The 24,408-nt window shown below is 33.3% G+C and overlaps 1 protein-coding gene and 1 long non-coding RNA gene across 18 annotated transcripts; both read right to left on the reverse strand.

The window, feature by feature from the left end:
• Positions 1–3,280: 3,280 nt before the first annotated feature.
• LOC104646640 (uncharacterized) lies at positions 3,281–12,063 on the reverse strand. 3 transcript variants are annotated; one of them, XR_011220151.1, is made up of 9 exons: positions 10,418–12,063; positions 10,183–10,282; positions 8,432–8,768; positions 6,789–7,361; positions 6,030–6,168; positions 5,794–5,957; positions 4,847–5,080; positions 4,448–4,552; positions 3,281–3,934 (listed from the first exon to the last, which is right to left on the reverse strand). It is a non-coding gene; the product is annotated as an uncharacterized lncRNA (long non-coding RNA). The 3 variants fall into 3 exon arrangements; XR_011220152.1 differs by having other exon boundaries at positions 8,447–8,768; positions 10,183–12,063; XR_011220150.1 differs by having other exon boundaries at positions 10,183–12,063.
• A 156-nt stretch (positions 12,064–12,219) lies between these two features.
• LOC101253990 (uncharacterized) lies at positions 12,220–22,734 on the reverse strand. Of its 15 annotated transcripts, none has more exons than XM_069295346.1 (9): positions 21,448–22,734; positions 20,007–20,039; positions 19,307–19,358; positions 17,909–18,101; positions 16,343–16,605; positions 15,146–15,277; positions 13,612–13,713; positions 13,138–13,172; positions 12,220–13,054 (listed from the first exon to the last, which is right to left on the reverse strand). In XM_069295346.1, exons 5-9 carry the CDS (start codon positions 16,346–16,348, stop codon positions 12,436–12,438), a joined length of 894 nt encoding a protein of 297 aa, XP_069151447.1. In that variant the 5' UTR covers positions 16,349–16,605; positions 17,909–18,101; positions 19,307–19,358; positions 20,007–20,039; positions 21,448–22,734; the 3' UTR covers positions 12,220–12,435. The 15 variants fall into 15 exon arrangements, with proteins under 15 accessions (XP_069151447.1, XP_069151450.1, XP_069151448.1 ...); XM_069295349.1 differs by having other exon boundaries at positions 15,146–15,209; positions 16,343–16,440; positions 16,524–16,605; positions 17,909–17,999; positions 19,449–22,730; XM_069295347.1 differs by lacking the exon at positions 20,007–20,039 and having other exon boundaries at positions 17,909–17,999.
• Between the last annotated feature and the right edge of the window lie 1,674 nt (positions 22,735–24,408).

Raw genomic sequence — 24,408 nt, forward strand, 5'->3', positions numbered from 1 at the left:
TATACTAGTTTCTAGACACGTGCTTTGCACGTTTGTTCCATTTAAATTTTATAGATATATTAGAATGATTAAAATGCTATGTAAACATATATATGAACAACGGGTAATCATATATATATATATATATATATATATATATATATATATATATATATATAAAAGAAAATCTTAGGTCCGCCTACGTGGCGCTCCCGCAAATAAGAATTTCCTTTCAAATTTGTCTATTTCCAAAACTAGTCTTCCTCTTTCACTAAAAGTTGTGTCTTTTTGAAGAGTGCCGATTTTTATGAAGAGTTACGACTTTCATGAAAACAACAGTAATGAATTTACCCGATTACAGTAGTCTTTTTGATTAAAAAAAACTAATAAAATATTACAGTAATCTGAACAGATTAACTTGTTCCCCTAAAAAAGTTCTTACCGTTTGTCACCAATATATTAGGGCACAAAAAGAGGCAAAAGCACACACATTTTACTTGATTAATATCAAAAGGCTTCAATTTAGTGACAAAAATGCATCTTGATACATAAGGAAAACCAGGCATCAGATTTATCTAACTAACAATTCTTCCCCTGAAAAGTTCTTACCGCTATAACCAATCTAAAATAGTAGGCACAAAAACAGACGGATAAAATTAGTAAATTTATAATTGAGGAAGATGAGAAAGATAACGCAACAAATGGTATTTATATACAAATTTAGGGACAATAAATTGGCACATACATAAACTACTCACGCTAATTGCATTTTCTTTAAAATTGACAATTTTTTTTAGGGTGATTGTGCTTTTCTCGTGTACGGTTTTTTTTTTTTTGCTTAATTTTGGCATTTGCACTCTACGTATCTCTCTAAAACTGCACAAAGACACCAAATTCTTTGTTTCAAGAAAGTGTCTTTTTAAGACACAAAAAAAGACACACACTTTATTTGTTGGACTCTTTTGTCCTTAAACTTAAATTACTTGAATGGTGGTCTTTTTTCTATTTTTAAAATGTCTAAAGTCGGGGAAAAAAAGTTACTTTTATTGCAGATACACTTTAACGGCAAAACTCAAACTTTGATTTCTTTTTCTTTTACTTTTATTGGAAAAAGTTGTGTTGACTATTAAGTTTGCACTAACATAAACACACATTGGCTGTAAAATCACTGTACTTTGTAAAGATCGTTGGGAAAATCCGTAACAGAAATAATATTTGCGGTAATAAAGGCAATAAATACGGAACACAATGATACAGTTAATTAACGAGAATAAAAGAAAAATAATGACATCAAGATTTTACGTGAAAATCCCCTAAATAAGGGAAAAACCACGACCCGAAAGGAACAACGAATATCACTATAGTAAGAATTTTACACTTGTTTGTCTGAGTAAAACTCCAAAGACCATTACACATTAAAAAAAAAATAACATTCATTTGATTTTTCCACCTCACTACAATATCGCTCACACTCTCTATTTTCATCTGTGATGCCTCACTCTTCTTTCTCTCCTTTGTAATTCTTTTTGGTGCACTTAGAATGAAGAATTGTCCTCTTTTTTTTATAGAGAATAAATACACTACCTTTCAAATGTGCTACAGAAAAAAATAATTTTTTCTTCTTCATAGCTTACCTACTCTGTCAAACTTTGAAATTAGCAGAAAATAATTTTTTCTTCTTCATAGCTTACCAACTCTACCAAACTTTGAAATTGACACAAAGTTATTCAAAGTTTGGTACACGTGGATGAACTCCACAAAGATGGCATCAGACATAAGTGCATTATCAATCTTGTAGCTACTGAGTATAGACATAGTATCTCCATATCTGGTTTAGAGAGTCCCTAGGCCATATCATCGACCCTGAAGATCAGCGAGTTATTAGAAATGATTAGTCCAAACTTATAAGATCCTAACTGAAATAGGAAATAGGTTAGACCTAATAGGCGACAAATGAGTGTTTATATCAAATCTAGAATATACTGAGCCAAGTAAGGTAAGAGAGAAAGATAGCTAGTTAACTTTTAATCTAGCATCCGACAGCTATACAAGGTCGATAAGCATTTTCTCCACAGATTTGTTGCGGCATTGCCTCCTTGGTGTATTTCCGTTCTAAATAGATAAATATCATTTCTTTATAGTTTCTTTCATTTAATACAATAGTAAGAATTCTTCTCGTCGCTGATTTAATTGAACCAACCTTTCTTCTATATATTAATTAATCACAATTCTTACCGTTCTTAGCATAATAAATCCTTACCCTACAGTGTTATTTCAACGTCCATTGATTCTCTTGATCATATCTGAAGGTCATTACAAGTTTCCAAAGGCCATAATGAAAATTTTCATAAATAAAAAATTGTGAATTTAAGATTTGAAGTATCCTTATTTATTCATACCTTAAAAGTTCAAAGGGCGGCTCATTAGTTTTAAAAAAAAGTCATTCGCCTCAAACCCTCAATTTTAGGGAGCATCATTTTTTATTTAATTAGGTTAAATTAAAAAAAAATCTCATCTAATAAATGCAAACGGATAAAAAAAATTAAATTAAGTGAAAAGGTTAAAAGACCGAAGTGATTGACTTTTCAACTTTTCAATAAAAAGTTGTGTACTTTTTTTTAATGTACACACTATCTTTTTTTAAAAAAATTTTATTTTTATATATTTTACCCTCCTCTCCTCTATTTCTTCTCACTTTCGCCTTTCTAATATTATATTTCTCTTAGTCTCTTATTCAAAGCTTAGGAACTTACTTGCTCTAAATGATAGTTTATATTTTAAATTTGGAGAAAAATTATATTGCAGCAGCTCCATTCATTTTCGGAATCAAGTCTTCATAGCTTTTGAATACGGTAATATCATTCTAATTTTTAATATTATTTTTATTTTGTGTCTTATGTTTAATATATTTTATATTTGATATTCTAAATAGTGTTTAAAATCGTCAAATGTCTCAAGAAAAATTAAGTGGTTTGACTATATTATCGATTGAAAAAGAATTATTAGAAGATATCATCCACACAAAAATTATTAACAACTTTGCATTTCAAAAAGCAAGAAAAATAGATTTAAAATAAAATCATTTATAATTTTTTTAAGGCCACCAACGGATTTGAGCCGCCTCTATCTGAAATTATACTTTTATTTTTCTCCCATATATTATATAGAAATTAAATTACGCAACATAAGATATATAGTATTTTCACAAACTAGAGTGACGCTTTTGGGGGTTCTTTTCCTACGTATGATGTAACCTGTCATGCCTTACTGCATAACTTGTAAAAATTATGATACAAAAATATTCAAAAGAAAGGCTAGAGTTCATTGCACATAATCAGATGACAAAGGAAAGATTCAGCACATTAAATGTAGGAAAATGTTCAAACGATTTTAAGTGTGTCGAAATGCAATTTACATGTATGCTAATTCACACCGACACAAAATATCAATCAGATTGTTTGAAGAAACCTAAATATTGTTGGAGCAAAGGATCATAAACAAAAACGTTATGTGTTTGATAAAACGAATGTTAATAAACGCATTTCACAGAGAAATTGATGTCTTGCTCCACAATTCAACGAAGAAGGATATCGATATCCATGTGTAACCTTTTCTCCATATCCTCTTCTTTTGAAATCTCATCCAGAAACTGCTGCAGCCAAGCTACATCAAGCACGACTTCCACGGCAGTAGAGACAAAAGATTTCATCTGTTTGATTGATGAAGAACCAACATCACCAGCTTTCAGCCTCTTTACGACGTCACAAACTAGATCAAGAAGGGAAGCTCTGGAAGCCAATGATTTGTAGTGACAATTGACTGCAATGTCACCATACTTGGCAAAAATGGCAGTCAATATGGGAGCCTGCTAACTTCTACTTTATAGCCATGCACATCCACCTTGACCCCTTTATTTCGGCGCCCTCCTTTTGGAGTTGAATTATCCTGCTTGGTCCTACAGCAACATAAAAAGAATGTTATTCAGCTCGAATTACATTAATTCGTATGCAAAGGGAGTTTAAATCGTGATATTTAATAACTTATGTTGTTGGAGGAGCCAGATCATCAGCTGCATTCCCCTGCCAAATTTTAGAGCATATAAAGGTGTTATGAAATAAATACTAAGTTTTAGATATCTATCGATTCGCCATGCATGCTTTCTAGGTTCTCTCTCTCATCTAAACTTCTGCAGCAGTTTGCCATTCACGATGACACACTTGAACACTTTTAGAGACTAAAATGGTTGTCGTGCAGGGTGAAAATGACTAATTTAAGAGGATAAAACAAGAACTAATAACTCACATTTAGGAACAGCTTCAAACAAGGTAGAGGAAGAAAAAGGGGTAGAACAAAAGCTTTACTTGAAATGACATAATATTCCAAAACAACTACATTCTAAGCACTTATTTAAAGTAGGCTAATATTAATAACTGAAAGCCAGATTAAACTAATGATAACAGATGTTTACCTCTTCTTGTGATAGCAAGTACTTCCTCCTTTTACGTTCTTTACATTGTTTTTTACAGGCTATGGGGAAATTGATTTCTTTGGTGTTTGAGATAGAACCCAGTACCTGCAGAGATCAATTTATGTACATATTAAGTCCAAATTAAGGGTAACTTAAATACTTTACATGAGTAAATGTAACTTTCGAAATGAGGACATTCACTTCAGTATAATCACTTATTGAAGGTTTTCTAGTCTAACTAAATAAGCCAGCTCTAATTAATGATACTGCGATAAAGTTGACAATTTAATTTATGTATATAATAAGTCCAGAACCAAGGGGCAGAAATAAATGATCGTATACTTAAATACACAATTTCCTAAACGAGTTCAGTCAATTAATGCTAACTGTTTGATTTACCTCAGCTCTTATATTTGATCTCCTTTCTGTACTTGTCCAAGCATGTACATATCCTTCCTCTGCTTTATTCAAAAAAATAGGTTTCCAACCTCTTTTCTTTGAAGTTTGAGCAGCTTCTGGATCTACTGCTTCTTTGGCTGCTTCTGGTTCCTTTAACGATGAAACTGTCTCTAGAACAACATCATCGTTCTTATGCGCAGAATGTGGTGCAAGCTCTTGCGGAGCACTTTCCACCTGACAAGTGTGCAGCACAGGAAGAATTCACATCAGTACTACAAATCCAGAACAAATATCACTTAAACTTACCTTTACTTATCGCACCTTTATATCACAGGTAATCAGCAACACAGGAGCTTCTGACTATCTCGTAAAGGACCTTAAAGTTTTATCTTTCTCAAGATATTCTAAGAATGAGGACAGGTTGGTGGAGAACTACATGTCTACACATTCCTGAGTTTGGAAAAGTAAAAAGAACTTAAAGAGAAACATCACCAGACAAGTTAGGATCACAATGCTTTAAATTTATCAAAGAACATGGGATCAAAGTTATAAAAAACACTGTAGCACATTGTGTAATGATCCATGATAAATTCTCGCAGCTGATACTACAGATTGCCTACTAGGCATTAACAAGGAAGGTCCAAGTCATCTTATTTGAACGGTCAAACATGTCATTATTTTCTTTAGCGGTACTGTCATTGTTGACATCACGGATTACATTTTTCTTTCCTCTTCTATTTTCTGAGTATTAAATTTCTTTCATTTCCCACCACATTTTCCTAAGATTCTTAGATCTTCAGTTTTTCATGATCGGCTGATTGCATGTTTATCTGCTTCCATTTCATAGTAAATTAGGCAAAAAAGGAGAAGCATAGAATTATACAACTAAACAATCATAGATTTTTTAAATAAATGCAGCAATTACTTTGAATATCAGATAGACCCACCGTAGCTTTAGTTTTAATCGCGGCCAGATTAATTCAACAACTTCTGAATAGTTGTTAAAGGAAATGCCAAGGTCCGTCACTGCCTTTTGAAAATATGGATAGAGTTTGACAGCACTTTCTTGAAGAACTTTCTCTCCCAGCACATAGGAACGAGGTGAAACATTCTAAACCAAAATAAGACGTCATTAAAACAATGAGAAAGATAAATAAATAAACTTATAGAGGAAATTCAATACCTGATTTTCCTTCTTTACACTACTTATGAGGATGCTCACAAGGGTGTTCAGAAGCTGCATTGGAATATCATCACTCTCTTTTATTATCATGGTCATTATTTCTTTGATGTTCATGAATACTTCATCAGGGTGGTCCAACCTTAAAATAGGGAAATAGACAAAACAGTTGTCAGCCATTCCCCAGGAAAAAAAAATGGCTAACTGAGAAACTGATAGTTTTTGATTGTTATGAAGGAAAAAACATCAGAATCCAAATTTGACTAATATAGACCAGAATTGTGATTAACTAGCTCATAAGCGAGTAAATTCATTTGGAAGTGACTTCTCTTCAACATGAGATTGATTGAAGCTACTGAAACTGTACTTAGTAGTTGATTAGTACCAGCAATGAGACAAAGTTTTACCACTTCCCCTGGTCTTTCAGCCATTACTTCTTTCCTTTTTTACTTTTCAAGTGCACCAATCTTATTTAAGATTGAAAATTCCATCTGGAACAAACCCTTTGGGCCAACGCAACCTTCGGAACTTGGGGATGACGGGCCCTCTCCTCTATCCTTCTCTACTTAAATATTGGATTAAGCTCACTTGAGGAAGGACTCAAACATGTAACCTAAGACACGAGTCCCTCAACCGGTGCCTGTTGAGCTCATCCCTGGGGGCTTAACTCAATCCATCCTTTGATCCACAAATACCAGAAAAGTTTTCAATTCCTCTTACCTTTAGGAAAAGTATGAATGTATATCATAATTGGAGGTATACCTTATACTATTTTAAAAATGTTGAAACATTTGAACAATCAATGCATCTAATTGGAGATCCAACATCAGCACGCACGTTTGGTACTTTGCAAGAACTTCAATAATTGAGACAGCCTTTGAATAACAGCGACCCTCCAAGCATGACAATTTCCCAAATGCCAAAACTGCAAGCTTAAAAAAGTCCTGTCCGCCATTGAGCAAGAAACCAAACCAAGAGTACATATAAATACTATTCATGCATCCAAAAAAATCATAACTACTCTACAGAATCTGAACCATCAATTAAAAAGCAAAACAGCATAGTTAGAAGAGAGACTGGCAACCAGTCTGACTTCCAATTTCAATAAAGAAGACTGTGAGTTGTACTTGCCTCAAGTCTGGCATCATTATATGGTTGATCTGGAGCTGTAATTCTGATGATCTCACTCATGGAAGATGCAACTGATACCTTCACATCTATGTCAGGATGCCGTAGAACTCCATCTGTAACCAGTGCTTCCATTGCAGGCTGAATAGCATCTCGCACCGATGCTGGGGGAACTTGCTTCACCATTGACAAAAGTTGCTCCAAGTTCTGAAAATTGCATACCAAAAAGAAGTGATTGAACTATGTCAAAAACATTGGAAATGCTTCTCTGGATAACAAAGAGATCTAGATCATAATTCATGAGATCTGTTAGAAATAAAGAATGATAAGTTCTAAACAAAATCACAAGGTCAAACATATCTCTCTCTCTCCACAGTTTTATGTTCTTTCATCCATCAGGAGGCCTGATTATGTCCTTTAAACAACAAGAAGTGAACAAACACGGCGAGATAATTGACTGCCAGATCAAGCAAATAAGCAATGTCAACGGGAAATCCCAATCTATGATAAAACCTATGTTGAAGCACAAGAAGAAAAGTTAGGATAAGTTCTTTCAGAATAAACATGATTAAAGATGGATGGAATTGACTGATCTTTCTTCCCTAGTTATGTGCAAGGAACACGTTAATTTGCCAAAAAGGGTCTACTAATAAATGCCCCGCTTAGATTACAGTAATCTGTATAGATTCACTTCTTCTCTGCCCTTTCAGTGTGCTTCTGCTATAAACGTATTCGGCCAACATCTAAAGATCAAAAGAAATATAAAGGTGATAATAACAATAAGAAGCTCTCAGTCTCGGACTTTATTCGTTTTTATGTTGAAATTCAGATGAGTAATGTTTATTGTAGCAACTATATCAACTTAAGGATATAATAGGGAATTAATCAAAGAAGAAAATTGTACGCGGTATTGTAAATCTATCTAGGGTATCAGAAATATAAATACATTTCCAGCGGGTCTTGCAATAGATTATGTAGTTGAATGCAATGTTAGACATTAAATCTGTTATAGCCTATTGAAATAATATCCGAGTATGTGAAATAAAGATTTTTTTTCTAAAAACGTAACAGGAATGGAAAAACAGATTAAATCAAATTTGTTGCCACCAAGAACCAAGGGAGACCCACGTATTGAAAGGTCTAAAAAGGTAAGGTAACAAAGTCTTGGGTCCAGTTCAGAGACAAATCTAGTTGGACTGGTTTATTAAAAATCGGTGCTATGAGTATGGATTCTGTATAAATTATAGAATTAAGACCTGTAGATATGATAAACTTACTGATATAGTACTCACGTGCAGTACGCACAAGTTGGCTTTCTTGTAAACAATGTTTTCATCACCTTAGTGGCTGCCCGCTCAATGACCGTGTTGTTATCATCCTATGCTTCCTTGATATCTCAAGAACATCAGACTCTGCATATTACCTGAGGAAGGGATTCAGCTCCGTGGATTTGCACTTGAATAGACATACAGTTGTCTGTAAAATCACTGTACTTTGTAAAGATGTTATCAAACACAAGTGCAATGCTGGCTCTAATCTTGTAGCTACTGAGTATAGCATAGACATAGCATCTCCGTATCTGGTTCAAAGAGCCCCAAGGACTAATCATCGGCCCTGCAGATCAGCAAATTATTAGAAATGATTATTCCAAACATAAAAGATCCTAACTGAAACGTGAAGGCAGAGAGCTAAGCAGATAGGTTAGACCTAATAGGCGGCAAATGAATGTTTACATTAAATACAGATATACTAAACTCAGTAAGGTAAGAGAGAGAAAGTTAACTTTTAATTACATCACTTAGCTACAGGTTAATAGGCATTATCTCTCCAGATTTGGTACGGGTTGCCTCCTTGGTGCAATTCCATTATAAATCAATAGATATCATTTCTTTATAGCTTCTTCCATTAAACACAATAATAAGATTTCCTCGTCATTGGCAAAACTAAATCAATTCTTCTGCTATATTTATCACAATTCCTACAGTTCTCAGCATAATAAATCCTTGTCCTACAAAGACAATCAAGGAAACCTTAATCTAAGTAAAGATTTAACCTTCTGCATACAGTTGTATGTATCAACAGGAAATCCTGATGAGATACCTTCTCGTTCTTTAAATTTCAAGAGTAATGGCAACATGGAATTACTCAACTCTGTTAGGCACCGCAATATTGAAGCGAGTCTTAGTATCTTGAACCGTAGAGATGCATTGCCATAGTACATATTCATAAGGGGAGAGAACGATTTGGAGTGTAACTGATAGGAAGATGAATAGGTAATGAGAACTGCTTGAGATATCTATGGTTAAATATCTCAGACGGAACCATTGACTGGCAAATTCTGTAATGGTAATTTCAGTGGTAAAGCTCTTGCTGAATATTGCAATACAATACTCAAAGCACTAAGACACTGCACCTTTACTTAAAAGCTTCAAACTTCTTTGTATGGACGAAATCATTTTCTGGAAAACTCTAATTTTCTCGTGTGTAGTTAGTTGGTCAAAATATTTTGGAAAACATTTTGTCTAGACTTTTTTACTGAGAGTAGAGAAAACAAGTTCTATAAGTGACATTTAAGTTCATTGTGTCCTCCCCACCCACCAAACATCCCCAATCCCCACCCCATATTAATCATTCAACCCCTGAACCCCCAACTCCCTACCTCATCCTGTCACATAGTGTTTTGCTAAATTATATATAAAAATACTCTTGAAATAATATTATTTTTCTTACTAGAAACTCACTGATTTTAGGTAAACATTTTCCCATGTACCAAACACACCCTAAGTGCAGAAACGTGAAATGATTTAACATTCACACTGAAGAACATAATCTTAAGAAAATATATGCCTGAGGGAGCAATAGGCATTACCATCTAACAAGAAACAGATAGAGAAATATTTCCCAACAACATCTTCAATATTAGAAGGGCCAGATAGCAGCTTTTGAGATATCTAGTGGTCGAATCCAAGACAACAGGTTCAGTTACAGAAGGATAACAGTTAAAGACCACTAAAGCGCATATGCAAACCTAAGAAAAAGCTTGACCAGTGACAAATGTGAGAATACAGGAGAACCAGTCGCATAACAGAAATATTTTTCCTTGCACAGCTGACAGTAGATCTTTGTCCCTGCACAATTTAGAACCAGTTAATGCAGCTACTAATAGAAATAATCCCATCAAAGTCACTAAATAATCACATGATCTACATAAGTAACAGAAGAAATACAGTTGTATGTATCAACAGGAAATCCTCATGAGTTACCTTCTCGTTCTTTAAATGTCAAGAAAAATAATGGCAACATGGAATTATTCAACTCTGTTAGGCACCGCCATATGAAGCGAGTCTTAGTATCTTGAACCGTAGAAATGCATTGCCATAGTTGATATTCATAAGGGGAGAGAACGATTTGGAGTGTAACTAATAGGAAGATGAATAGGAAACAAGAACTGCTTGAGATATCTAATGATCAAATCCAAGACAACGGGTGCAGTTATTGAAGGATACTAAAGCACATATACAAGCCTAAGAGGAAGTTGCACATAAAATAGTTTTTTGCCTCATTGGGGCTTGGGCTAACTAAATATTTTTGGTATAACCTTTTTGTAGCATAGACAATTGTAATGAATTTGACAGCATCTCTATAATATCTTCTTCTTTCTTGATGCCAACAATGAATGTACTTACTTCATAAAATTAAAAAGAAAAAAAAAAAAAAACTAAGTGACAATATGCCCAAAGCCCTACGCAAGAGGTCAATTTAAAGCTGTCCCCTGAAATGGTTCAGGAGATATCAATATTTTTTCCTAAAGAAGGAAAATTGCATAACATACTTCACCCAAGGAGTAACTGTAAATCCTCATGAGTTAACTTTTCCTTCTTTAAATTTCAAGAATTAAAACGAGTGTTGGTATCTTGAACCCTAGCAATGAGTACATATTTAGAGCGAAAGTGAATATTACAAGTTCCCATAGTCAAGACTCAAAAACCATGATCTTTTTTCCCTGCACAATATAGAAACGTTTTTACTAATAGAAATAAATAATCACAAGAGTAACAAAAGTAACTGGAATCCTCATGGGTTACTTCTTCTTCTTTAATTGAAGCAAATGTTGGTATCTTGAACCCTAGCAAGGAATTGATATGGAGATGATTGATGAACATTACAAGTTTCCATAGTCAAGACCATGATTTTGTTCCCTGCCCAATACAGGAACTGTTACTAATGAAATAAATAATGGCATGAGTAACAGAGTAACTTCAAGAAATTTCAAGAATTTGATAATGAATTGCAGTAAGGACTGGGGAGGAAAGAGAGTGAGTTGAGAGTAAATGCACTACGAAGATAAATAGAGGATAGATCTTTCCCAAGTCTTTTTATATAGAAGAAAGCGTTCTCATCTGTTTGGAAAAAATTGAATGGCGGGAACGTACCTTTTGGCTTTATAATTTAGTTATCTTGTTCGGTATGATATGGTCATTTGGTTGGGAACAAGTTATTCCTGAATTAGCCATAACTTATTTTATTATTATGATATAAATGATGGAATAAATTATCCTAAACACGGCAACCAAACAAGTTACAAAATTTTATCTCATCATTATTTATTTTATCCCGACAATTGTTTGGTTGGGAGCATTCTGTTGTTTATTGTATGTCGCTTATAATTAATGATAAGGATATATTAGGAACTAAAAGTGTAAATTTATCCATAAATTTTATATAATGGATAAGTATTGTTGGAAGAATGGAGTAGCATATATTTCTGGATATTTCTCTCTTGGGCTAGTCTCAATGATGTTATTGTGGGTTTTGGGCTATAGAATTAGTATTTGAGTGATGAATTAATAGATTAATTGTGGATTATTGTTCTCTGTGTCATGGATTATTAAAAAAGAAAAAAGTGATGAATGTGCACAAACGATTTTATGTGTAACGCTACATGTATGTGTTCAAGGAATCCTAAATATTGTTGGAGAAGAGGATATTCAACAAAAACTTCGTGTTAGGTAAAAAGAATGTTAATCAACTCATTTTACTGAGAAATCAATATCTTGCTCCACAATTCAATAAATAAGACTATCCGCATCCACACGGACAGACTTACTTGTATATATCATTCTATAAATCAAATTTAAGAAGTTGATCTAATACATGTTTTAGACGGACAGACTTACTTGTATACATCATTCCAGATTTCAAATTTAAAAAGTTGATCTAATGCATGTTTTAGATTTATTCGGTAATAGTGTTCAAGAAAAATAGCAAGGATAAAACAGCTCTACAGAAGCTCATTTAACCTATTAAGTCGATACTGTGCTTGATCCTCGACCTCCTTTATGTCCTGCTGAACTTTTTTACGCACTGTTTCAAGCACTTTGACAGACCTTTCCACCTGTCCTGCTCGGCTTCGGGCCTTTTGCAAGCGCTTTTCAGCCTTTTTGAGCCGTTCCTCTGCAGTGAAGACCTTCCTATTCCTTCCTATCATGTCCTTTTTAGCTGCTATAGACACTAGCATGGTAGTCTTGCTCAACTCCATCAAATCCGATAACTTCTTCTCCATATATCCCTCTTCTGAAATCTCATCCAGATACTGCTGCAGCCAAGTTACATCAAGTTTGACCCTCGCTGCAGCAGAAACCAAAATTCTCATATTATCGATGGAAGTGGAGCCAAAGTCACCGGTTTTCAGCCTCCTTACAACATCACAAACTATATCAAGAACGGAAGCTCTGAAAGCCAGTGATTTATAGTGACAATTGACTGCAATGTCACCATACTTGGCAAAAATGGCAGTGAGTATGGGACCACTGCTCACTTTTACTTTATAGCCATGCACATCAACCCTGACCCCTTTATTTTCGTGCACTCCTTTTGGAGTTAAATTATGTTGCATGGTCCTACCGAAAAAAAAAACTTCGTTCAGCTTGAATTACATTCATTACAATGCAAAGGGGGCCTAAATGCGATATAAATAACTTACATTGTTGAAGGAGTCGGATCATCAGTTGGTTCCCCCTGCCAAATTTTCGAGCATAGACAAGTGTTATGAAATAAATACTAAGATTATGTTTTTAGATTTCCATCACTTCGCCATGCATGCTTTCTAGGTTTACTTTCTCATCTAAACTTCTTCAGCAGTTTGACATTCACAATGACACATTGAACACTTTAAGAGACCAAAGTGGTTGTCATGCAGGGTGAAAAAGAATAATTTAAAAGGATATAACAAGAACCAATTATCATAAATTAATGCCTAGGAGAACTCACATTCAGAATCAGTTTGAGCATCCAACCAGGTTGAGGAAAAATAAGGGGTAGAACAAAAACTTCACTTGAATTGACATGATATTCCAAAACAAATACATTCATTCACTTTACTAAGCACTTATAGAAAGAGAGTAAACTAATATTAATAGCTAAAAGCCAGATAAAATTAATGATAACAAATGTTTACCTCTTCTTGTGATAGAAAGTACTTCCTTTTACGTTGTTTACGTTGTCTTTTACAGGCTTTAGGGAAATTGATTTCTTTGGTGTTTGAGGTGAAACTCAGTGCCTGCATAGGAAGTCCAAATTAAGGATAAATTAAATACTTTAATTGAGTAAACATAACTTTCGAGATGAGAACATTCACTTTAGTGTAAATAAGAAATTTCACATGGAAATCCTAATCTATGATAAAACTTAAGTTGAAACACAAGAAAGAAAGCTAGGCCAAGTTCCTTCAGAATAAACATAATAAGCAGATGGATCGTGTTGACTGATCCTTAATCCCTAGTTATATTGAATGAACATGTTGATAATAGTCGATATCATAATCTAAGCCCAGCTTTTAGGTTAGATAAAAACATTTACCCTTAAAAGATCAGAAAGTAACCCAACAAACAATCAACAAAGTTCAAAAATTTAAGAACCATCCAATGTGCTATAGTATTCATTGAATGATAAGGCATCACATTATCTGGATGTACAAGCCAAGCAATTCAATCCCAAACTAGAGGGTGTCAGTTGTATGATGTATCCTTCTGCAATTTCAGCCCCATTGAGAGAATCACTGAATCAACCTACCGCATCCCTTATCTGGACTTTGCCCCTCTTTGCTAAATTGATTAAACATAGACAAGTTTTTAGTTACTAGAATGTCCTGAAAAAGAACTAAACCTCTTGAATGATATTTCACTAGGGGTGCTTATAAGAATTTCACCTGATGCAAACCATGACCAATCAACACAAGGGGTAATTGAGTCTTTAACCATGCTAATGCATATATTAAATCCCTCATATTACTAGTACCTAGAAATCCAAGGTATAAGTAATACACTCTTCAATACACAATAGAGTGTATAAGTAATGCAAGCATTAGTTATGTACAAAGACAAACTTGTATATATAAGATTACTCAAAATGCTTGGAGAAGCCCAACTGCAGAAAATCACATAGAATACCACACTCTAGATCACTTCTTCTTTAAATGCAGCGCAGAGAAGTAGAGATTACTTTCCTGAAGTTGGGCATAGAAAAGCACGAGCAAGACACCTTTACATAAATGATATTAGCCCAACTTGTATGGACTATGGTCATGGTATCATTCAATATCTTTACAGAAGTTATAGATTGGTTAATTTCCATTTCAATCAAGGCTGATTCATTTATCTGCATGAGCATCCGTATAAGGTAAAATGTCTAAGGGGGAGATATTCTCTGGCATGCATATGCCATTGCATCAGTACAAAGCTTCCAATTTCAGTGGTAAAGCTCTAATAGATGATACTGCAATAATTTTGACCATTTCTTCTGATGGAAAATATTGTTCTTTAGAGGCTTTGGCAAAATTGATTTCTTTGGTGATTGAAAAGGCAGAAGCCAATGCCCGCACAATTTAATTATGTATATAATAAGTCCAGAACTAAGTTGCAGAAATAAATGGTATACTTAAATGCACAACTTCCTAAAAGAGTTGGGTCAATTAACGGTAACTGTTTGATTACCTCAGCTCCTGATTCACCAACTGAAGACTGCCATCTTTTATCACGATCTTCAGCTCCTGATTCACTATTGGAGATTGCACATTCAGAACCAGAAACAAGAGACAGGGAAACCATTTCCTTTTCCCACAGCAACTTTGAAACAAGGATAGAAGTTTCAAAAACCCAAAACTAATAACCAGTACTTGTACAAAAGGACAAGAGAGAAAAGAGAGATTATATGAAAATTTGAGGCATTAGGAATTTACTCTTTGGGCAGTTACGGAAATTTTTTCAAAGTGTGTGAGTATAATTGAGGCAATCTTAACGGTGTAATTTTCAGGTTTCCCTCTTAAAATTGTTTTCAATAAAGGGAATTTGCTTCCAAGAATATACTTATAAATGTTCTGCTTAGATTACAGTAATCTTTTTGATAAAAATAAAAATAAAAAGATAGATAAAATACTACAGTAATCTGACCAGATTAACTTTTCCTTGACCTTTTTTTTATATCATTTAATCTTTTCTCCCTATTTTTCTTGGACACATCTGCTATGAATGAATACACCCAAAGGTCAAAAGAAATATAAAGACTAATGTGTGGGAGTAACTATATCAACCTTTTTTTAATAAAAGAAAATGAGATCTCTTGGCTACAAATTGAATAGAAGAAAATGACTTTTTTTCATATTTCTTAAGTGTAAAAATGAAGATTTCTATAGAAAGACGATAAAACTAAAATAAATCATGAGTGACTTACGAAACTAATTCTCCCTAAACTTCAAGACTTCTAATAGGAAATTTTATCGAAGAAGAAAACTAGATTTTGTACTGTAATCTATCTCTGGATATCTGAATACCCAAATATATTTGCATCGGGTCTTTTGAAATAAAGTAGTGGAATGTCATCAGAACTGTTACAGCCCATTGAATTGAAATCTGCGCATGTGAATAAAAGATTTTTTTCTAAAAAAGTGAATATGAAAGGAGAAACTGAGTAAAAAAAATTTGTAGCTACCTAGAACTGAGAGGATCCCCGTATTAAAAGGTATAAAAGAGGTCGAGGAACTGAGCCTCGGCTCCTGTTCATAGACAAATTTCTTCAGGCGGGTTTAGCCAAGACCATCAATTCGAATTTGAAGCATGTATAGATCTATAAAAATTATCTTTTACATGGACATGAATATATAATAAACTTACAATAGCAAATATATTACTCACATGCATGTACACATAAGTTGCCTTTCTTGTAAACAGTTTTCATGAACAGGTGGAAAGACCACACACATAATGATTATGTTGTATCATCCCATGCTTCCCTGATATCTCAAGATTGACAGACTCAGCATCTGAGATAGTGTTATACATTGGCTTTAAGGCCATACTATTGTAGCAACTCAACTGTATTGTAGCAAGGAATTAAGCGCTTGTGGATTTAATCTTGTAGCTACTGAGTATAGTCACAGCATTCCGTATCACCGTCCCTGAAGATCAGCAAATTATTAGAAATGATTAGTCCAAAGTATTAGATCCTATACAGAAATATGAAAAGGCAGCGAGCTAAACAAATAGTTTAGACCTAATAAGCAGAAAAGAGTATTTATATCAAATTTAGAATATACTGAACTAAGAAGGGTAAGAAAGAGTAAGCTAGTTAACTTAAAATTTTACATCTCCCGGCTATACAGGGGTCGATAAGCATAATTATCTCCACAGATTTGATCCGTCCTTAGCGCAATTCCGTTCTAAATAGATAGACATCATTTCTTTATAGCTTCTTCCATTTAACACAATAATAAGACAGAAAATGTTTCCCAACAACATGTTCAATGTTAGAGGGTTCAGCTATTGAAGGATAGAACTTAGTAGTTTAAGGCCACTAAAGCACATATACAAACCTAAAGCATGTGTGATAATACGGGAGAACCAGTCACATAATAGCACCATATCCCCCAAGTACTGGATGAGAGTCGTCCCATTTAAGTCTTTTCATTCTGCGTGCAATTTATGAATTTGTTTGCCAAAATCAATTTTGGTGCTAGTTATTGAATTGAATCGAAATTCACCACTAAACTTTCTTTTTTTCCCACAGATATTGGTATGGACCCAAGGATAACAAGAAAGGCATGTGTTTTCACTTGGCTAATTACGATCCAGATGGTGGAGAAAGATTACTAGAGTTAGTTTGTGTTACATTCGCAAAGACTCAGTAAAAGATGTGAACTTATTCTGCCCCTGTCTCGTCATTACATATATAAACTTTTCTTCTTCTTTTTCATAAAATTTTCCATAGCTCTCTTGCTGGTTTATTTAAGATAAACCACTTTACGAATGCTGCAGCATAAAGAAAACTACAAAATGGAGGCCTGTAACAACCCAAGCCAAACCCTGAAAAACAAACTACAAAAGGAGCGATAATAATTTTAATCTCAATTTATGAACAAGAGTTTAATCAGATAGGAAAAATACTAATGCATTTGACAGCCACAGGTCACAAGCACTCTTCCCATGATTTTGGTGAAGGTAAAAAAAAATGGAAGCTTTTCCAAAATAGAGGGTTGAAAAAATTGCAGGTAAATCTTGTCGGATTTGCTGTTAGCACGATGAAAGATAGCCTTGTTAGAGAAAATATAAATGCAGTTGAAAGGTAATAAGGATTTGTCCAATTGTACTGCTCAGCAACATGGCATGCCTTCAACCTTATTAGGAGAAAAAGACGAAACTCAACACAGAAAAATGCAGTAGAGCACATTAATGGCACTATCAATTTGGGGATCCAGGAATCACCTAGAAATGGACTGTTATTTGAAGATCAAGCAGCCAAGGTGTGAGGAACAGAGCAAGCGTGAAAATTTGGGCATTCTTTTGCATCTCTTTGCTGCCATACAAGGGTAGCACATGTCACAACCCGTTCCCTAAACAAAGCTGTGACCTGCACCGGTGCCTTACTTGACCAAGTGAACCGGCTTGACTATTCTAACTGGTAATACCCACATACATATAAAATGAATAACTAATCTCTTTGTCAGAACCTTCAATTCAACAGTTCTTAAAATAATCCAAATAAAAATTGAAATCTATAAATACTAAAATGTACTTAAAATAATCCAAAGTAAAGTGATCAACTATAACTAAACTAAAAATATATCTATACTTGAGTGCTAAGGGGAAAGCACAGAGATTTCCTGGCAAGCAAATACCAAATAAAAGAATAAAATTGTCTAACTGAAAGAGAAGAAGCTCCACGGTTAATGACAGAGCTCACCAAATAAAATTCTAGAAAAAAGCAACCTATTTCATAATGTGCTCGTCCATGACACCTACATCTACATTGACATAGGTCATTTCACAAAGAGAATGTCAGTACACCACTAATGGTACTCGGTGAGTCTCAACATTCTCCTCACTAAAGTCGCAAGGAGACCTTGAATAATAAAACGAGGGTAATGAAGGGATAAGAGAGGAGATATGCCACAATTCATTCTAAAGTATTATACAACGATGAAGCAGGAAACAATCACCTAAAATTTATAACTTAATTCATTCTTTTTCATTTTCTTTAAGTTGTTTCGGTCAATTAAACGTTTATTATGACCCCAGCTCTGGCAATTAGTAACCCTTTGTACAGTTACCTCGTTAAAACAAAATTAGTAACCCTTATATGGTTACCATTTATCAGAGTTCGCATTAAGGTTTCAACATTTTAACTTTATCATAATCACAGCAGCTACACATTTTGTACAGTTATATTAAAACACTTTATTTAAAATCACTGAGGCACTATTTAACATTAGCTAGATGACAACACTGGAAAAAGGCCATTTATTCTTGCAAGCCTAACTTTTCTCGACTCTGGCAAATACACGTCACACTGGACTGGAAAAATGGTGCTACCTGGAACAATTTGGCATGTTTCATTCCTTCTATCTTAAACTTTGGATTGTTTAGAACTCCAATGGTTGGAGCTGATATATGTGGTTTACACGAAGGAAGACTACTGAAGAACTTTGCCGTATCCAAAATCAAGAATCTCATTAGTCTAGAGAAGTGGGAAATTATGGCTTGGTCACGTGGGAGCTTACTTGTTCCAACTAAACTCACATTAACCTTAAGAAACATTTAATCAAACACTTCATAGACATGACTTCGTAAGGAAAGAACTTTAATAAGAATAAGTACTCTCACCTTCTTCTTTTTCCTTATATGACGAGATGAAGCAATAATGCAACCAAGGCACCTGCACGTTCACGATTTATGTAAAATACTTATCACTCACTGATATTGTTTCACATCGATAATTGAGAAAGAAATTTAGAATGGGACATACTATCTTATCCCAAAGCTCATAAGAAAACATAGTACTTTTAATGACTTTGTTTTTGCATTACGTGAAGTGTCCCAGTAGTCTGCTGATGCATTAGAAAATTTTACTGAAAACTGAATCATTATTGATTGTACAATTAACACGGAATACATTCAGCAAACATATCAAACGCCCACCAAAATTGCATGGACATTCTTCTTTTACTGGGTTTTATTTATGAAGTTCATTAATAATACAAAACGAAAAAAAAAAAAAAAAGAACTTCAGTACAAACATAAAACTAATTTGTTGATTTATTGTTCACATACATCGGTGCTTGACTTTTAATTGTTTTCAAATTTACCATATAAAGAAATCCCCTATCAACAAAAATGCTAGAAAGGAACTGTAAATAACTTGAAATGAAGTATTAACTATTCATGCCTATTATTTTTTTTTCAATAAAAAGCAAATGAAAGAGCAACTCCCAACCACATTCTGAAAATGGAGGCTTGTTTGTCAGTAAATAAGGCACGCAGCAAAAAGGGAAAGATCTCTATAAGCTATATCAGCTTGACGAACCTTGTATTGCAACTAAAGATCCTCAACTAGCTCCTGATAATAACAAATCCAAATCTCCCAAAAATAAGGCTGAGCGATGACATCTTCCAGCAGTGGCAATAAATATAGACGTGTAGCAAAGAGAAACATCATTCCTAAATATAAAAGTAATCATTCGCAGAACTATAGAAAGTACTAGATATTACAATAAGGTTATTCCAATTTTCCACTATATTTAAAAGAACATCATTTCTTAGATTTTTTTCTGCAGAATTTACATTCATAATCTAAATTATGAACTCATCATAAAGTTTAAAATTTAGTATAATGCAGAAAATATCAAGTATTCAATAGCATAAACTGCCTCTCTCCACCCTTTCCTTTATTTCTATTAAACTGTTCCAAGGTTTGCTTGCACGTATGTGTTTGTCAACTGTACTTGTTGAGAGTTGAAATAACAAAGATTTAGAAAGGCATAAAACAAAGGTAATTCATTAGCTTCTTCATTCGTTTCTTCTCCTACCTTGCTACATGTCTAGTTTCATCGCTGCTGCTAGAAAATGTCATCGTCTACAAGAATGATGAACCTTCATACGTACGCTCAACCTTCCACCCCTAGCAGCCTGGTCTGAGGATGGCTCACTGGGAGATTTGAATACTATAGAAGTTTCAACTCCTGACCACATTATGAAAGTTATTTGCTTGACGAACCATGCATTGCACACATCCAATTATGTTATTTCTATGAAATGTATACATCAACATTGCTTGGCAAGGTTTCATTTTAAAAGGAGTGACAATGCTGCAGCCAAAGAAATTCAACTAGCTCCTCATAATAACAAATCCAAATCTCCCATAAGTCATTCCCAGATCAGGCTGCTAAGAAGTTGAAGGCTGAGCGTACGGATGAAGGAACATCACATTCTTCTAGAGCAACAACGATGAACCTGGATGTGTAGCAAGAAGGGAGGAGAGACAAACGAAGAAGCTTATGAAGTATCTTTATTTTAAGTCTTTCTAGATCCTTGCTATTTCAACTCTCAACAAGTATAGTTGACAAACACATGCAAGCATCCTCCTAAAACAATTAAACAAAAACAAAGGAAAAGATGGGCGGAGACAGTTTAAGTTATTGAATATTTCATATTTCATGCATTTGACTAAATTATTAACTTTATGATAAAGTTTAAGATTTAGATTAGGAAAGTAAAATTGAAGAAAAGAATCTAAGAAATGATGTTCTTCTTAATATAGTTTTAAAATTGGACCAACCTCATTGCATTATTAAGAGAAAAAACATATTGTACTTTAAAATCGTCCTTCAAATGATTACTTTTATATCTAAATAATGAAATGTTTCTACGGATCCAGGTCCATCACATTTTTGTAAAGCGACGACATCTTCCAACAACAAATGAACCTGGACATAAAGCAAGAGACTTTAAGATTACAGTTGACCCACCTATTCCCTCTTCTCTGCCCGGTCCAGTTAATTGGGGGTCCAATGTATGCCAGTATGTCTTCGTGATTCAAAAAGAGCAAAGTGTTTCTTCAAAGCAGTTTTCTAGTTCCTAAAATTGACAAAACGTTTACCTACTTCTATAATTGACATCATAATTGAGGCTGATGTATTATTCATATTCAGAAATTTATGACAAAGCAATTTATCTAACAAACAACCCTTCCCCTAAAAAGTTCTTATTGTTAACAAGATAAATTCAATCTAATATATTAGGGCACAAAAATAGGCAGAAACACACTGATTTACTAGATTAAGAACAAAAGGCTTCAATTTAGAGACAAAAAATGCATCTTGATACATAAGGAAAACCAGACATCAAATTTATCTAACAAACAACTCTTCCCCTAAAAAAGTTCTTGTTGTTATCAAGATAAAATCAATCTAATATAATAAGGCAGAAAAAGAGGCAAAAACACACAGATTTACTAGATTAAGAACAAAAAGTTTCTATTTGGATGCAAAAAGCATCTTGATACATAAGGAAAACCAGGCATCAAATTTATCTTACAAACAACACTTCCCCTAAAAAGTTCTTACTTTTAACAAGAAAAAATCAATCTAATATAATAGGGCACAAAAAGAGGCAAAAACACACACATTTACTAGATTAAGAACAAAAACCTTCAATTTAGAGACAAAAATGTTTCTTGATACATAAGGAAAACCAAACATCAAATTCATCTGACAAACAACCCTTCCCCTAAAAAGTTCTTATGGCTAAAACCAATCTAAAATAATAGGGCACAAAAACACATAGATAAAACTATTACTTAGGATTTAAAAGAAGATGAGAAAGATAATGCAACCTCATAAACAAGAAATGGTATTTATATACAAATTTAGGAACAAAATTGGAATACATAAACCATTCACGTTAATTGCATTTTCTTTGAAATCCACAACTTTTTTCAGGGTCATTGTGCTTTTCTCACGTACAGTTTGCTAAATGGTATTATACGTACGGACAAAATTAGCATACATAAAGCACTCACGTTAATTGCATTTCTTTGAAATCCACAATTTTTTTCAGGTTGATTGTGCTTTTCTCGTGTACAGTTTGCTAAATGGTATTATACGTAGGGACAAAATTGGCATACATAAAGCACTCACGTTAATTGCATTTTCTTTGAAATCCACGACTTTTTTCAAGGTGGCTATGCTTTTCTCATGTACAGTTTGCTAAATGGTATTACACGTAGGGACAAAATTGGCATACATAAAGCACTCACGTTAATTGCATTTTCTTTGAAAATTAACAATTTTTTTCAAGATGGTTGTGCTTTTCTCGTGTATAGTTTGCTAAATGGTATTATACGTAAGAACAAAATTGGCTTACATAAAGCACTCACGTTAATTGCATTTTCTTTGAAATCAACAACTTCTTTTAAAGTGGTTATGCTTTTCTCGTGTACAGTTTGCTTAATTTTGGCATTTGCACTCTAAAACTGCACACAGACACCAAAGTTCTCTGTTTCAAGAAAGGACCTTTTTAGGACACAGAAAAAGAGAGACACTTTATTTATTGGACTGTTTTGTCCTTCGAACAGTGAACTTAAATTACTTGAATGGTGGTATTTTTCTATTTGAAAAATTGTCTAAAATTGGGGGAAAAATTACTTTTATTGCAGACACTCTTACGGCAAAACTCAAAACTTTTTTTTATTGGAAAAAAATTGTGTTGACTACTAAATTGGAAAAACTTTTACTTTATACACATTAGAGTAGGTGACGTAATTAATGATGAAAGGTAAAAAAAAAAATCAACAATTTTAATGGTATATTGAGTGTGATAATTTATTATTATAGAAATTTATTATTTTCTAAATAAAATAATTTCGATACAAGTTATTATCATTGAAAAATTATTCTTCTAAATAAAATAATTTCAATGAAATTTAAAATAAACTGCAAATATTAATTATCTTTTTCACTCAATGCCTTTATATTTTATATTAAATTCTCAATTAGTGTGAATTTGCAAATTGAAGCATTTCCTATTAAGATTTTTTTTTTTAAATTCAAGACATTTAAGTAACGATTGATGAATTATATACATCGCATCACAACAATCTTTTTTATATTAATATTGACAAAATTTATTGAAATAATCCTATTACTTTTTCTGTAGGTGTTGTGTGAGTAGGAGAGTCAATGAGACGGTCCGATAGTTTGTTTTTAAAAATTATGTTATCCCAATTTTCTGATATTATATAATGTGAAACCAAAAATATATATTTTTAAATCATATCATAAGAAATTGATATCAGTACATTTCAGTTAATTTTCTATATCTCCTCAAAATATGTTATTATCAATGTATTTTTTTTGCGAGTATGTTCTTGAAGAAGTACTTCGATTATATTCTTCACCTGTAAGTCAAAAATGTAAAACATTGTTCACGTATTGTTTGATCTTAAACATTTAATAGAAGTGTTTGTATAGATTTTTTTGTATTGTTTGATGAAACATCTATTATAAGTCTCGTCTAATTTTAAACATAATTAAATAAATGTTAATTAAAGAACAAAGATCTAAAGTCGGCCAATCATTATAGGCGTATGACTTAAGTTATATTTATATTTGAAAATATTATAAAATATATTTATCTATTAAATTTAGTATATTTTTAATATATAAATTATATATACATATACCTAACATTATTTATTCAGGCTCGGGAAATTTTTTGAATTATTTTGTGAATTAAACAGACCATTTCTATTGTTTGGGATTGCTATACATTTAAATAAAAATTTACGATTTTATTTGAAAATAATATAAATCAATTCGGTTAGGTACGATCGATTTTTCATATTCTTTTAACTCCTCAAGCCCCAAGGTGTGAGTGCAGTTTCAGTTTCATGATGATATGTTGGATTTATGACATGGTAGCTTTGTTTG

This window comes from Solanum lycopersicum, chromosome 3 (genome assembly GCF_036512215.1).
Source record: "Solanum lycopersicum chromosome 3, SLM_r2.1".
Classification (NCBI taxonomy): domain Eukaryota; kingdom Viridiplantae; phylum Streptophyta; class Magnoliopsida; order Solanales; family Solanaceae; genus Solanum; species Solanum lycopersicum.

Coding starts and splice junctions, on each gene's coding strand:
- LOC101253990 (XM_069295345.1), bottom strand. Junction 13,173..13,611: donor ACTTTCTATCACAAGAAGAG/GTAAACATTTGT, acceptor AAAATTTGGCAG/GGGGAACCAACTGATGATCC. Junction 13,055..13,137: donor GATCCGACTCCTTCAACAAT/GTAAGTTATTTA, acceptor TTTTTTCGGTAG/GACCATGCAACATAATTTAA.